This window comes from Palaemon carinicauda, chromosome 29, assembly GCF_036898095.1.
Source record: "Palaemon carinicauda isolate YSFRI2023 chromosome 29, ASM3689809v2, whole genome shotgun sequence".
NCBI classification, from domain to species: Eukaryota; Metazoa; Arthropoda; class Malacostraca; order Decapoda; family Palaemonidae; genus Palaemon; species Palaemon carinicauda.
Window position 1 is genome coordinate 95,465,162 of NC_090753.1, and position 15,064 is coordinate 95,480,225.

At 41.7% G+C, this 15,064-nt stretch overlaps 1 protein-coding gene across 1 annotated transcript in view; it reads left to right on the top strand.

Annotated features, from left to right (window-relative positions):
• The window catches only part of LOC137622731 (protein Star-like), a 27,493-nt gene extending 17,542 nt beyond the window's left edge, over window positions 1–9,951 (top strand). The window contains exons 3-7 of the mRNA XM_068353324.1: window positions 120–208; window positions 7,624–7,966; window positions 8,076–8,283; window positions 9,451–9,580; window positions 9,828–9,951. Coding sequence (XP_068209425.1) covers window positions 120–208; window positions 7,624–7,966; window positions 8,076–8,283; window positions 9,451–9,580; window positions 9,828–9,951 — 894 coding nt within the window. The remainder of the gene's footprint in view (window positions 1–119; window positions 209–7,623; window positions 7,967–8,075; window positions 8,284–9,450; window positions 9,581–9,827) is intronic.
• The last annotated feature ends 5,113 nt before the right edge of the window (window positions 9,952–15,064 follow it).

Sequence of the window (15,064 nt, forward strand, 5' to 3'; positions counted from 1 at the left end):
CAATATATATATATATATATATATATATATATATATATATATATATATATATATATATATATATATATGTGTGTGTGTGTGTGTGTGTGTATCTGACAGTTTTTTTTTATCCTTTTCAGAGATATGAAGAAAACAGGATATTTCTTTCACTCTTAACTGGTCCGTTATCGCCTGAAGATCCGAAACTTCTTTCTCACCTGAAATCCAAGTGAGTTCGCTTTCTTCTTCTCCCACGAATTTGGGAAGACTTTATTGCGTACTTTTTTATTTATTTTTTTCTATGAATCAAAGGTTTAAACCACTTTATTATTATTATTATTATTATTATTATTATTATTATTATTATTATTATCTTTGTTTCATAAAAGTAAATTTGTAATTAAGAATCACACCTAGAATTTTAAAGGAATTAAATATAGATGAAATTGTCAATGTAAAGATATGGATATTGAGTCACTGTCTCCGACCTACTTACAATCATACTTTGAGTTTTCTTAGAGTCTAACTTTATCCCCCATAATTTGCACCATGCACTAATTTTGGCTGTTAGATCTTAAACTAGGCAGGATCAAGAAATGACAGTCAGCGTTGTTTCTTATCTTCATTGCAACTGACGCTGCTGCATCATGCACAGCGGAAGGAAATACAGATAGCCCGTGACGTACACAATGACGTCACTTATGTGGGCGGAGCTTAGGCGCTGCAAGCAGCCTCATCTTACACTGATCTTACATCTCCCTCCCAAAATATTACGAGGGTAATATTTTCAAAACTTATAAATGACAATATCAAAAACAGATATGATAAACAAAATTCTATACTCTCTTAATGTAAAACATCAGACATTTAAGGTAAATCATAATCGTAATAATTAATGGTAACGTTCAGATGGGATAGATAGAGAGAGAGAGAGAGAGAGAGAGAGAGAGAGAGAGAGAGAGAGAGAGAGAGAGAGAGAGAGAGAGAGAGAGAGAGAGAGAAATAACAACATCGACAGCATTAACGTAACCTCAATGAAACAATAATTACATCAGCATTGTAAGATGTGCACTAAAATTGAGTCGTGAATGCAACACCAACTTAACTTAAAATTTCCTACAAAATATAATTTTGTAAATGAAATCAATGCACGTCTAAGTGCAGTAAAATAAAACAGAATTTTTCATTTTATAAATGCAAGATCAAAGCAGAGATAATTAAACATAATCGTTCATCCAGGCAGGGGCCTCTCTCTTCCTTGGAGGCCGTACCTCTGGCGCTGATGGGGGAAACTTAGGCTCATGACCCACTTCGTCGTCGGTAGGAGTGGCTCCTCTTGTCTCATTGACGGGCAGTTCAGTGACCTTGAGGTGTCTTCTGTTCCTTATGGACGGACGCCCACTACCATCTAGTCTCACGACGTACTGTCTATGAGGTCGTTGCTCGACTATGATTCCCAGCCTGTCCCAGGCCTTGGTCATCTGGTTCTGAATCCTAACGTGAGTGCCTGGCTGTAAGGGCGTTAGCCTCCTGTCACTGCCGCTTTCGATTATCTTCTCATTTTTCTCTGCTACTTGAAGTTCTCTTTTTCTAATGGATTTTCTCCAATGTTGGTCTATCATATAGTTGAGTTTCGCAGTCGGTACACCATCCCGTAACTGTCTCCCAGTTGCCAGTTGCGCCAGAGATTTATTTATACCTCTTAAAGGCGTGTTCAGGTATTGTAGCATGGCCAATGATACCTTGTCGTTATCGAGGCTTCCAGTCCCACTGATACTTGTTCTAATTATCCTTTTCGCGGACTTAACCGCGGCCTCGGCTCTCCCATTTGACTGCGGATAGTGGGCCGATGATAAGCGTATGTCAACTCTCCATCTCCTGTAGAAGGTCATCATCTCTTCACTCACCAGGTTGGTGCCGCCGTCGGTAGACAATTGTTCGGGTGCTCCCCATCGAGTGAAGTAATGCCTAAGTTTTGTCATGACCTTTGCAGACGAGGTGCCATTGGGGAAGTGGGCTATTTCTAGCCAGCCTGTAAGCCTGTCACAATATGCCATATACATGCGTCCTTCGAGCTGAAACAGGTCCATGACAGTCTGTTGGAACGGATACTCTGGGGCAGGGGTCATTTTCATGACTTCGGCAGGAAGTGATGGTGCGTGGGCGTCGCACGATGTACATCGTGAACGATGATGCTGGAGGTCACCCTCGATGCCTGGCCAATAGACCGAATGTCTCGCTCTCCTCAACATTGTATCTAGGCCTTGATGTCCAGCATGGAGGTTGGCGGTTATCTGGTGACGGAGCCCTTCGGGAATGACAAGGCGGATGCAGTTGTCGTTGAAACAGTATGTGACCAGGTTACCAGATATAGAGAGACGTTCTCTGATGCCGTAGAAGGGCCTCAAACATGCAATTTCTTGAGATTTCTTCGGGTTCCAATCCCCTGCATTCACTCGAGCGACTAGCAGCTGATATGCTGGGTCGTCAAGGGCTGCCTCTTCAACAGTTTTCTCGTCTATAGTGCACTGCTCCTGTAGGTTTTCTGCGATTGCTGACACCATGGCAATCGATAATTCTTCGTTGAAGCTCGCATCCTGTCCATCTGGCGTCGTCCTCAGGGTAGGAAAACGAGAGAGAAAGTCAGCAGCATGATTTCTCTTGCCTGGTAGATATTTAACGTTGAAATTATACAATAATGTTTTCTCCTTTAATCTAAACAGTCTGGGGTTGGTAATGTCGCCGAGACTCCTATTGCCTAGTAACTTGACTAAGGGGCGGTGGTCCGTGACAATGGTTAAGTTCGGGCAGCCCAATAAGAACAACCTTGCCTTTTTTAAGCACCAAGCCACTGCAAGGGCTTCCCCCTCCACAGCTGCATACCCAGACTCGGCGGGCGTGAGGAACCGACTGCCGCAAAGTGCTATTCTCCAACCATCTCTACAACAGAAGGGGGTTTCGACGGAGGTGCAACTGCAATATTGTTGGAGGATGACGAAGCCCACCCCCTCCTTACTCCAGTCAGTGACTGCAACAGTCGGCCGCAGCTTATCGTAGTAGGTGAGGCCGTCCTTGGCCAACTTGCAGACGATGTCTTGCACTTGACGAAACTTTTCCTGAAGGTACTCATCCCAATAAACCTGTTTGCCCGAGGGCTTCTTCAGCAGGTCTCTAAAGTGGGTCATGATGGGCGCCGTTGTCAGGAAGGGGGCCAGCTGATTGACAAAACCATACCATGACCTGATGTCGGATATTGTGGGCTTTTGGGGCATAGAAAAACGTTTTATGGCAGATAAATAATCTTCTGAAGGCTTGTAGGAGTCCCAACCGACGTCGAATCCGACAAATTCCACTTCTTTCTTGCAAAACTTGAATTTTTCTGGTTTCAAAGTGATGCCCTTGTATGCACAGACAGTAAGGAAGTCGTACACATGCCAAAAGGCGCTTTCTACGCTCGAATCGTACAGAAGTGTATCGTCCACACACTTAAACTTCCTGGGTACTTCTTCAATGGCATCATCGAAACGGCGTGTATATGCGTCGGAGGCAGAACAATGTCCCATTGGTGTCCTTCGGTATTGGTACCTACCCCAAGGTGTAATGAACGTGGTTAGGGGTATGCTCTCCTTGTCCAGTTCTACCTGGTGAAATCCCCAATAGGCGTCGGCCACAGTCTTGAATGAGCAAAGGGGAATGCTGGATACCATATCGAAGGGCGTAGGGGTATGGTGCGTCTCCCTTCTACAACTTGCATTAAGTTTTTGGTAGTCGACCGTACGTCTGGGTTGCCCCGTTTTCTTTGCCACGACCACCATACGTGAACACCATTCCGTGGGCTCTCCAGGGGGAGCTCTTTGTAGGACCCCTCTCTTGACGTCCTCCTCCAACTGGGCTTTCACCTCCTTTTCCCAGTGCTTAGGTACCGACGCAGGTGTGTGGCATGCGTAAGGAACTGCGTCAGGTAATAAGTGAATACGGTGGGGTTCCCCATCCATTACCGGGAGGGGTTCTCTCTCGGTGTTGAAAGTCGTACTTGAAAAATGGGCTAATAACCAGTTTTCTAATCTGGCAATATTCTCCTCACTAGGGGGAAACGGAATAGCCGACGGTCTCACGGGTTGATCAGTTGCTTCCGTTAATGTAAGGGTTGTACTAGCTGCTGCGGGGGCAGAGTCCGTGAAGGGAGCGTGGTTAGGAAACGTTTCTGGCACAAGACCAAGTTTCTTGCAAGCATCCAGGGATAAATAAAAATCAATGGAGGACTTTACGAAGTATACTTCCTGAGTTGTATGCCTCCCCTTGTATTCTATGGTGCAAGAGGTTGAACCTAAACACTTCAGATGCAGGTTGGCGAAGTCTCGCAATCCTCCCTTTAACCTCAGCTTAGCTGGTTTTATGTTCAACATCGCAAGAATAGCGGGTCCTGCAACACAAACCTGGGCACCAGTGTCCGGCACCGCTCGGACGCAGGACCACTCTCCCAAGTTGGCCAAGCATATATCAACACGAATAGTGGGTTGTGGGGAGGGCCCATTCCGCAACCTTGCCTCTGCCGCCACGACTACTGCAATCACTGCACCTGCTATGTCCGACTCCTCGGCCAGACCACTAACGTTATTCCTGATACTCCGCCCTCTGCAACACTTCTTCAGGTGACCGGTTTTACCGCACCCGTAACATGTCGTTCTTCTTGCGGGACATGAAGAATACCCAGGGCTATGACGAGTACCACAATTACCACAAAGACGCAATTGTACTTTTACAGAGGTACTCCTGTCACACTTAGCAAGGGCAGCTGCCACCTCCACCTCGTGTTCCTCCTCGAACCCACTGAGAGCAGCCGCTCTAGGGGAGCTGCTAAGCCATGCCCTATTACGAAGGGCGTCGTCACGGGCGCCCTCGAATGCACTGCACATGACTCTAAGGGAATCGATATCACGGATATTATTGCACGATTGAAACACTTGCCTTTTGAGCACTTTATCACTTAGGCCTACCATGAGCTTGCGCAAAAGCATATATTCGGATAAATCATGATTACAATTAGGGCATGTGAATGCACAATCAGTAGCCTTTTGCGTACACTTGATAAAATAATCATTAAAGGACTCACTAGGCTCTTGGGCCAAATCAAAAAACTCGAGCCACTGCACCGCTTGGTTAGAAGCTTTCACTACCATTTGCTTAACCGCATTAAATGCCCCTTCAGTAGACAGGGCACTCCACTGGGCGTCAGTATACCTAGAATCGAGGGCACGTTGCAATATCGGAACACAATGAAGCCTTATATGGTGAACTGCCTCGATAGGCTTCAACTTACACAGTTGCAACCAACACTCCATTGACCGTTTCCAAGACCTGAAGGCTGCAGGGGACACCTCAGCCTCGCACTTTTCCGGAGCTGCAAACGAAGGGATCCTTGGTTGGGGGACGTTGGTACCCCGGAGTGACAACGCTGTTATCTCGGCCTGAAGATTCTGGATGGCTTGTTGCTGGGTTTGCAGCACTTGGTGAGCCTGCAACACGGAAGCCGGCGACATCCTGACGCCGGTTCCAAAGGTTCCTGTTCTTGCAATCCTGCCCCTAGGGGATGCAAAAGAGGGTCGTCTCGATGGTGGTGCCATGCTGTGCCACGGTTATTACAGTAGGTCCTCTTAATATCCTACTCACTGCGCCATGTTAGATCTTAAACTAGGCAGGATCAAGAAATGACAGTCAGCGTTGTTTCTTATCTTCATTGCAACTGACGCTGCTGCATCATGCACAGCGGAAGGAAATACAGATAGCCCGTGACGTACACAATGACGTCACTTATGTGGGCGGAGCTTAGGCGCTGCAAGCAGCCTCATCTTACACTGATCTTACATTGGCCAAATCTATATAGTTTATATAGAAGATATTTATTTTAATGTTGTTACTCTTCGTAAAATATATTTTTCCTTGTTTCCTTTCCACACACTACTATTTTTCCTGTTGGAGCCCTGGGCTTATAGCATCCGGCTTTTCCAACTAGGGTTGTAGCTTGGCAAGTAATAATAATAATAATAATAATAATAATAATAATAATAATAATAATAATAATAATAATAATAATAATAATAATAAGGGATTCAGCAACCATAGGTTTATATTCAGAAAATGGAATAGATGCAAAGAGAGTAGCATCATCTGCATAGGGAACAAGCTTATTTTCAAGGCTAAACCACATGAGAGTATCATGTGAATATAGTATGAAAAGTAATGGTCTGATAGCACTACCCTGAAGAACACCACTTGATATTACATTCACATAGTCACTGAGGTACTAATCAACAATTTTGCAACCTGTTACTTACAAATTCAGTAGTGGTTTTTTATATCACCAGCAAGAGTCAGGAAAATATTTTCAAGAAAATTGGAGCAATTTATGGAAACTTTGCTAAAAAAAATTTAATATCTCTTTATTTAGCCAGAGAATTATGTACAGTTGGAAACAGTCATCCCTGGCACACCTAACTCTGAGGAAGTGCACTCATCCACACTCTTACTGCTCGGCGAGTTTCTGTGTTTATCCCAGTCCACTGCCTCTGCCAGTTCTCCTTACACTATCGTTTTGGTTAGTCGTGGCAAAGCAAGGGTGTGATAGGGTGCACTCCTTCAGAGTGAGGTGTACCAGGATTTCTTGCGTCCAACTGTACCTGGCAAGTAGTTGGCTGTTGTGGGATGGAATCCTGAAGGGTACCATGTGAAGTCAAACCCCTCTGACAGAGAAATAAATTGATATGAATATATACCGACTGAATACCCTGTCACTTATGCGTATCAACATTTCTTGCCCTATTAATTATTCATTCTACCAATCTTTACTACAAAACCAGCTCATCTCAATAACTTTAACATAATTTTCCAATATCATTCATAATTCACTCTCATAAGGTTACGTGAGAAGATTGAAATACTAAAGATTAGTGGAAAGGATGCTGGGATGTAGTAAGACAGGTAGGTCTTGACAGATGTTGCCAAAGACAATTTGCGAAAAAAATGCACGTTGTGGGTTTGATACATTGTTGATGAGTCATCTGTGTAGGTGTATTAATTAACTAGCGTTGTGGATGTTTTTTCTGCACTAGGTGTTCAATGTCTGTCCATAAGTCGATTATTAAGGTTCAGATAACTCTATATAGTTAACTCGCTTCTCCTTACGTGGATAAAGATACTAGTGTGTGTGTGTGTGCATATATATATATATATATATATATATATATATATATATATATATATATATATATATATATATATATATATATATGTGCGTGTGTGTGTATACTAGCGTATGTGACCCGTCAAAAATGACGGCTAAATATTCTCGTAGATATACACTCACACACAGATTCAATCCTTCCCACCTCTTCCTCCTTTCCTAACTACCATTTGGGGTACACCCTCATTTCAGGGTATGGCTATTCCTTCTCCCCCTACCCAAGGGATGGGGTAGATACTGAGAAGTCATATGTTTGGCAATGCAATGCCACTCAGCGTGACAGGAAAGAAACCTATATAGCCAGACACTTGCTCTTTATTATATAGGGGAGATATATGAGATTAGATCACTAGAGAAACTGTAATGAGTAATGCTTACATTCTTCTTTTTTGCTTCTAAATAAGTGTGATAATTGGACCAGGCTCTGGAAACTACAATCTGAGGATGCTTGAGGCTGCAAATCCCGCCAACTCAGCGTACAACAATTACCTGGCCCATCCTGTCGGCTTTCCCCCACTGCAGAAGATCTTGAGGGCACTATTCGACTCCCGCCCTCCGGGATTTTTCGTCGAAGCAGGCGCCCTGGACGGCGAGTATCTCTCGAACACGCTGTACCTCGAAAGGATCAAAGGATGGACGGGACTCCTGGTGGAACCTGATGACAAAATGTTCGCTCGTTTGCTTGGCAAGAATCGAAAAGCCTGGGCTGCCAACTGCTGTCTCTCGACCAAGCCTTATCCCGTTCAGGTAAACTTTAAATGTTTGTGTTGATAATGTTATTCACCTCCTCCGGAGCTCTTAAAACAATTTGCACATAGAACCCCAACAAAATCAGATGCACTCAACTCTTCTTCAGGAAACGTTGGTGACGATGTCGAATGATCAAAATAAACTTTACGAAGTCGGGTTCAAGGCCATGAATGCCCTCTTTTCGTCCCCGATGGCCAGTAGGAGTGAGGGTGCTGCCCACTCCACCTACAGCCAGGTCCAGTGCTTCCCTCTGCTGAGCCTTCTCAAAGCCCTTGGCGTGACGCAGGTTGATTTCATCTCGCTTGATATTGAAGGTGAGATATTGAGTCTGTTTGGTTCTATTTGAATTCCAGAAAAAAAAAAACTTATTTTGTTTTCTTTAGAAAAGGCCTTGTCGATGGATAGTGTCGTTGGTCTACCTCACAGTGTGTACTGTAAACATTATTCGAGAACCTCTTCAGTTTTCTTAGGCTCCTAGCTGCACCCACTTTTTAGCTCTTCACTTTACCCCCGTTTCTACTTAATCTCTCTTACAATTTATTGTCCAACCTCTTTCACCTATTCATAGTGAATTTGATGGATTATTAGGCCCTTTGACTGGCCAGACAGTACTACATTGGATCACTCTCTCTGGTTACGGCCCACTTTGTCTTTGCTTACACATACACCGAATAGTTAGGCCTATTCTATCCACATTCTCCTCTGTCCTCATACACCACCCAACACTGAGATTACCAAACAATTCTTCTTCGCCCAAGGGGTTTACTACTGCACTATAATTGTTCAGTGGCTACTTTCCTCTTGGTAAGGGTAGAAGAGACTCTTAAGCTATGGTAAGCAGCTCTTCTGGGAGAAGGACACTCCAAAATCAAACCATTGCTCTTTTGTCTTGGGTAGTGCCATAACCTCTGTATCATGATCTTGCACTGTCTTGGGTTAGAGTTCTCTTGCTTGGGGCTAAACTCTGGCATGCTGTTCTATCTAATTTCTCTTCCTCTTGTTCTTTTTCTTTTGAGGTTTTTATATTTTATATGTGAAGTGTCTAATTTAATGTTGTTACTGTTCTTGATATGGATTATTTTGATTGTTTATTCTCTTGTAGTTTATTTATTTGCTTGTTTCCTTCCCTTACCTAGCGATTTTTTTCTTTTTGGAGCCTTTGGGCTTATAGCATCTTGTTTTTTTTAATTAGGGTTATAGCCTAGCTACTACTACTTCTAATAATAATAATAATAATGATAATAGTAATAATAATAATAATAATAATAATAATGCCCTATTGTACCTGGGCACAGAATGTCCCAATTCCCCAACTCGCGGTAATATGGCCCACATTTAAACAAATATGAGATGAAAATATGTCAAACTTTTTTCTTTCTTTCTTTTTTTTTTTAGTTTAAGTTTCGACTAAGTGTCGTTTTTATCGATATTTGCATAAGCCTAAAGACTGAATAACCTAAGTCCTGTCACACCCTGGGCAGGCGTCGAAGATGAAGTCGTCAGGAGCTTCCTGAATCAAGACGGAGGGATTTTGGTGGATGTATGGATGGTGGAGCACCAGAACCCAGGGACTGTGCTCAAAGACGAAACAGATCACGCATTTATTAACTGGTAAGAGTCTCTCTCTCTCTCTCTCTCTCTCTCTCTCTCTCTCTCTCTCTCTCTCTCTCTCTCTCTCTCTCTCCCTTTTAGAATAAGATAATTTCACTGAGGGTGAAATAATAATTTAAGCATAGAGCAATAAAAGACATTTATGGTAATTTAAGACATTTATGACAATTTCAGTGAATAAATCCTATAATTGTTGTTTTCAATACAATTTCCATCCTTTGACTGTAGGCCTATTCATTTCCTGTAGGTTTGCATCCAAGGGCTACTCGCTCTACGCCATTGCCAAGGACGCTCCGATTTTCAACTACGTGTTTGTTAGGACGACTTCTTCTCTGTATGACTCTGTCTTCGTCGGGAGAAACAAACCATAACGACAAAGGCAACAAAGGCAACCGTTTCTAGTCCACTTCAGGACAAGACCTCATTAGACAAGTCCTCATTCATGTCTGGGGTTTGGCCATTTCCTCACCACGATGGGGCCTGGGGGACTTTCGTCTGATTGCTCGTAGCAAACCAACCTAGTATGGGTGGCCCTGTCTAATATGACTATAGCTTTGCTGATCATGGCGATACCCAAAACCTTTCATCACGTTAATAAGGTATTACCACTCAGAATGGGTAGGATATATATATATATATATATATATATATATATATATATATATATATATATATATATATATATAATATATATATGTGTGTGTGTGTGTGTGTGTAAAGTTATAAATGTGTTTGTGTGTGAGACTAGCTCTCTCTCTCTCTCTCTCTCTCTCTCTCTCTCTCTCTCTCTCTCTCTCTCTCTCTCTCTCTCTCTCTCATTGATATCTTCGTATTTCAATCATCACATATTTTTTATATTGGAATAATTGATTTTCTTTCTTAGTGTGTTCATCAACATTTTATTCTAATTCACTCAAGAAAAAGTAATTTTGTATTTTTATATCAATATTCGAGATTTTTTTATTCTGTCTAAAGAAAGTGTTTCATTAAATAAGTAAACTAAAACTATGTTTCTGTAAATCTTTTATTCTACTCCTGATTTTGTTAAATATATGTACCATAATTCCTTTGAAAATGTGATTATGTTAAATATATGTACCATAATTCCTTTGAAAATGTAAAATTGTTAATATATGTACGATAACTTGGGATAGCATACGACACCTCTAATGCGTATGTACGATAGTTTAGTAAAAGAAAAAAAATCTGACAATTCTGTCTGCAATGTTGCCAGATATGGGGAATTTTTCCCAGACTTGGGAAATTTGGGTTCTCTTATTTGTAAGTGTTCTTTCTATGTTAATAAGGTATATAATTTCGCTTACCCATTGATTATAAGAATTATTGGGAAATTGGGATTTTTTAAGGTTTTGGGGAGATTTTGACAGGATTTTCCGGGAATTGTAGGCAAACCCATCTGGCAACAACGTAGCTGTGCGGCCCGGAACAGCGTAACAGTTCTTTAGTTCTCAAGTGTCCACAGTAAATTTGGTGTAAGTTATTTTATTGTAATCATATGTTTTCCTGCGTCTATTTGATTATATATTGACGAATTTTAGGTAATTTTGTACATAATTTGGGTAAAAATATAATTACATTGTAGGGTAAAAGGTTACAAGAGTTTACTGGCACGGGTGTTGGCTAGCTATGTATCTGACGCCATGATGAATTGAGGATTGTACTTGGTTTGTTAATAGTACATTTTAATGTTTCTCTTATCACGTGAATCGTATAGTTTATCAAATTGTTATCTTGTGTTTCAAGCATATCTGACTTATTATTTTTATGTGCTGAGTATTTTTCCCCGTCCGTAACTATAATAAAACCACACCTTTGTGGTACTAAATTGGAAGCCCTAATAGTCGAGTGCATGGTATTGCAATAGTGTCATATGGACAAGTCAACAAAACCTGTTATAAAAATACATAGTTGATGTTTATGATTGGAAACCAGGTTTAGCGTTTAGGAAAAAACGTGAGGGAAATATAGGGCCGTGTCTTAACTTGGACACACCTACCTTACCTAGCTTATGAGCTCGGCCCTCCCAATAATTGTTCATGCCATATTTGTTGTTAGCCATCATAAATAAAACTATTTTCTCAATTACTTAGAATACCATTATGAATAGTGTTGTGAATTTCACCAGTTTATTCAGGAATTAAGTAGAATACGGCTATATTTTAACAAGTTTATTACCAAAATAATCATTTACTACGAAGGAAACACATAATTAAACCTTTACTCGACATACAAAGGAGACACTTGACTAAATGACCACATGCGTTACTGAAAAAAACTAAGTCCGCACCGGACTCAAAATTAAGCAAAATTAATTAATCTTTTAGTAGGTTACCTCGATAAACGTCATACCGAGGCCTTTTCACGTAATTTACAAGACGACAATGATCCCCAATCACAAGGATCGACTAAATATTCATAGATACAAATTTTACAGAACACTAGCAAAACCTATATGGAACCCGACCTGGGTACAATAGGGGGGGGGAGAGAGTACAATTAAGGACTTACTTCAACTGAGGACGTCGGATCAAAGAGGTAGAGCTGAGCTCTGCACCCCCCCAACGTCACCTTGTTCCCGCGTTTTTTTCTGAACCTAAATTTCTAGATAGGATATTTTCATCATGTTACAATAAAATGACATTAAATTTTTGAATCATAAATTACAAATGCTCGATTTCTTTAGCCTCAGCGCCTCTCCTACCAGGCGGTTGCTCTCTAGGTTCTAAAACAGTCTCGTCTTAAACCATATTCATTCGCCCGCTAGTTCTCTCAACCTTCCCTCCAATTTGACGTAACGTAGGTGGAGTTAAATGGCGGGAATTTCGAGTGATCAGTTCGAAATTCCCGACATCCTCCACTCCCCAAAATAAAGGAGCGATGAAACGTCGGCCTTACTGCTGGCATCGGTGAATATATGGAGTTCTAAACCTTTCCTACCTATTGTTCTTGGAAAAGTGATTTCGCTCACGGCTTTCAAATCACTCGACAACTCACTCGCTTCTCTAGCCTTTTCTCCTTTCAACACATCATCCCAACCCACATCATTCTCCCATAGTTGTTGGAGGAAAAGTTTTCCTCTTACAAACAGTGGGCTTATCAAACCTATCGGATCGTAAATTGAGACTAACAGGGAAAGTACCCTACGCTTCGTAAGCACCCATCCCTCCCCCAACTCACAGATCATCTTACTTTCTTTCACACACAATCGGTCCACGTCTCGGGTCCATCGCAACCCAAGCACGTTCACACTCACAGGCTCTCTCCATTCTTTCTCGCTATCAAAGGCCAAGTGATTGGATGCCCATCCTTCTAAAGGCATACCCGCCCCTGTTAAGATGTTATTAACAGACTCATGCTCCTGCTTCATGCTCTCCAGATTCTCGAAAGTGGCTAGATAATTATCAACATAAAAGGACTTTACCAAATCTGGCCTACCTTCCCCTTTAAAATGATAATTTAACACTTGTTGTAACAAAAATGGACTTGCTGTGATGCCGAACACCACGACTCTAAAGGCGAAGGTAAGCGCTCGACCTGCTGCCTCGCGCCACAGAAATCGTGTATATTTGGCATCACGAGGATCCAACAAGACACGATGGAAGGCTTTGCTGATATCAGCTAACATGGCATATCTGTTCAACCTAAACCTTATGATTAAGTTATATGCTAGTTCCACTAGATTGGGGCCAGGCAATAGGCACTCATTCAAGGACTTACCACCTTTCGATTTCGCGGAAGCATTGAACACAATTCTAAGGGGGGTGGTGCGGCTATCTTTCCTGATTCCAAAGTGCGGCATATAATAACCTTCAACCTTAGGTTCTTTTACTTCAGATATAAAACCCGCTTCAATATACAGTGAACCCTCGTTTATCGCGGTAGATAGGTTCCAGACGCGGGCGCGATAGGTGAAAATCCGCGAAGTAGTGACAGCATATTTACCTATTTATTTAACATGTATATTCGGACTTTTAAAACCTTCCCTTGTACGTAGTACTGTTAACAAACCACCCTTTAATGTACAGAACACTTAATGCATGTACTACAGCACCCTAAACTAAAACAGGCACAAATATTAAAGGCGATTTTATATCATGTGTTTCCTAAACACCTAAAAAGCACGATAAAAAATGGCAACCAATGTTTTGTTTACGTTCATCTCTGATCATAATGAAGAAACAAACTCATTTAGTGTACACATATATGTATAGGTTAGTTTTTGCATCGATTATATTGATTATACAGTACTGTATGTTGATTTTTTTATTACCAATGTTTTAGTTTACGTATTTTTCTTAGGACTTCCAAATGAAATCTTTTTCTTTATGACGCCGCCTGAAACGACGGCGTGTACGCTCAGTAAACAACCACGCTCAGAACAAACAAGGCATTTAACGCGCATGATGATAGTGATAAATAATGATACAGTACATACAGTATTTACAGTAAAAGCATTTACAAAATATGTTACCTTACAAATATAAATTATACAGTACTTGTACGTAGCAAAGCAGGAAAACAATTTGAGAGAGAGAGAGAGAGAGAGAGAGAGAGAGAGAGAGAGAGAGAGAGAGAGAGAGAGAGAGAGAGAGAGAGAGAGAGATTGTTTTACGTACGAATGTAAATTTTAAACAAAAAAAATATGATAGGTTACAACATGTAGACTTTTAAAACCTTCCCTTTAACTTAATGCATACAGTATGTACATTACTAAACTATAAAACAGGTTAAAGTAAAAAATAAAGATTGTTACTGTACTCACCACGAAAGAAGTTCAAGAAAAACTTGAATGACGATGGCGATGAATTTGCTGCACAGTAGAAATGATGATGATGAAGCTGATGATGTGTTCTACTGTGCAGTCAATGATAGTATTTTACGTCTCTTCAGACGGAGGTGTCTTTTCCTGGGACACCTCTTCAACTTCTTCAATTTCTTCCGAAGGCGTACTAGCAGGAGGAACTGGCTCTTTTTTGCGAGGCTGGAAGAACATTGTGATCGGAAGTTGTTGCCGCTGCTTCTTTTTTCGATCCAAGAGCATCCTGTAGGGAGTCATGATGTCATCGACCTTATTTGAGAATTGCATCGAGCGAACCATATCCTCGTCCCACTCGTGTAACATTTCTTTCGCCTCCTTCATATGGTTGCAGAACTTGGCAAGCCGTTCTAATGTTAAGCCCGTTTCTACGACATTTTCTTGGGTCTCTTCCTGGGTACCCTCACTCTCTTCCTCACTTGCCGATTTCGTCAGGTCTTCGAGGTCTGCGTCAGTTAGGGGCTGGGAATGGCAGTCCAACAACTCGTCGACGTCTTCAGTCGTCATGTCGCCAAACCCGTCACCTCCAATTATGGCAGCCAACTGCACAGATTTCCGTATTGCAGAGTGTTGGATTTCCGACGGAGTAAATCCCTTGTCGTCGTAAACAATATCGGGCCACAGCTTCTTCCAGCTCGCATTCACGG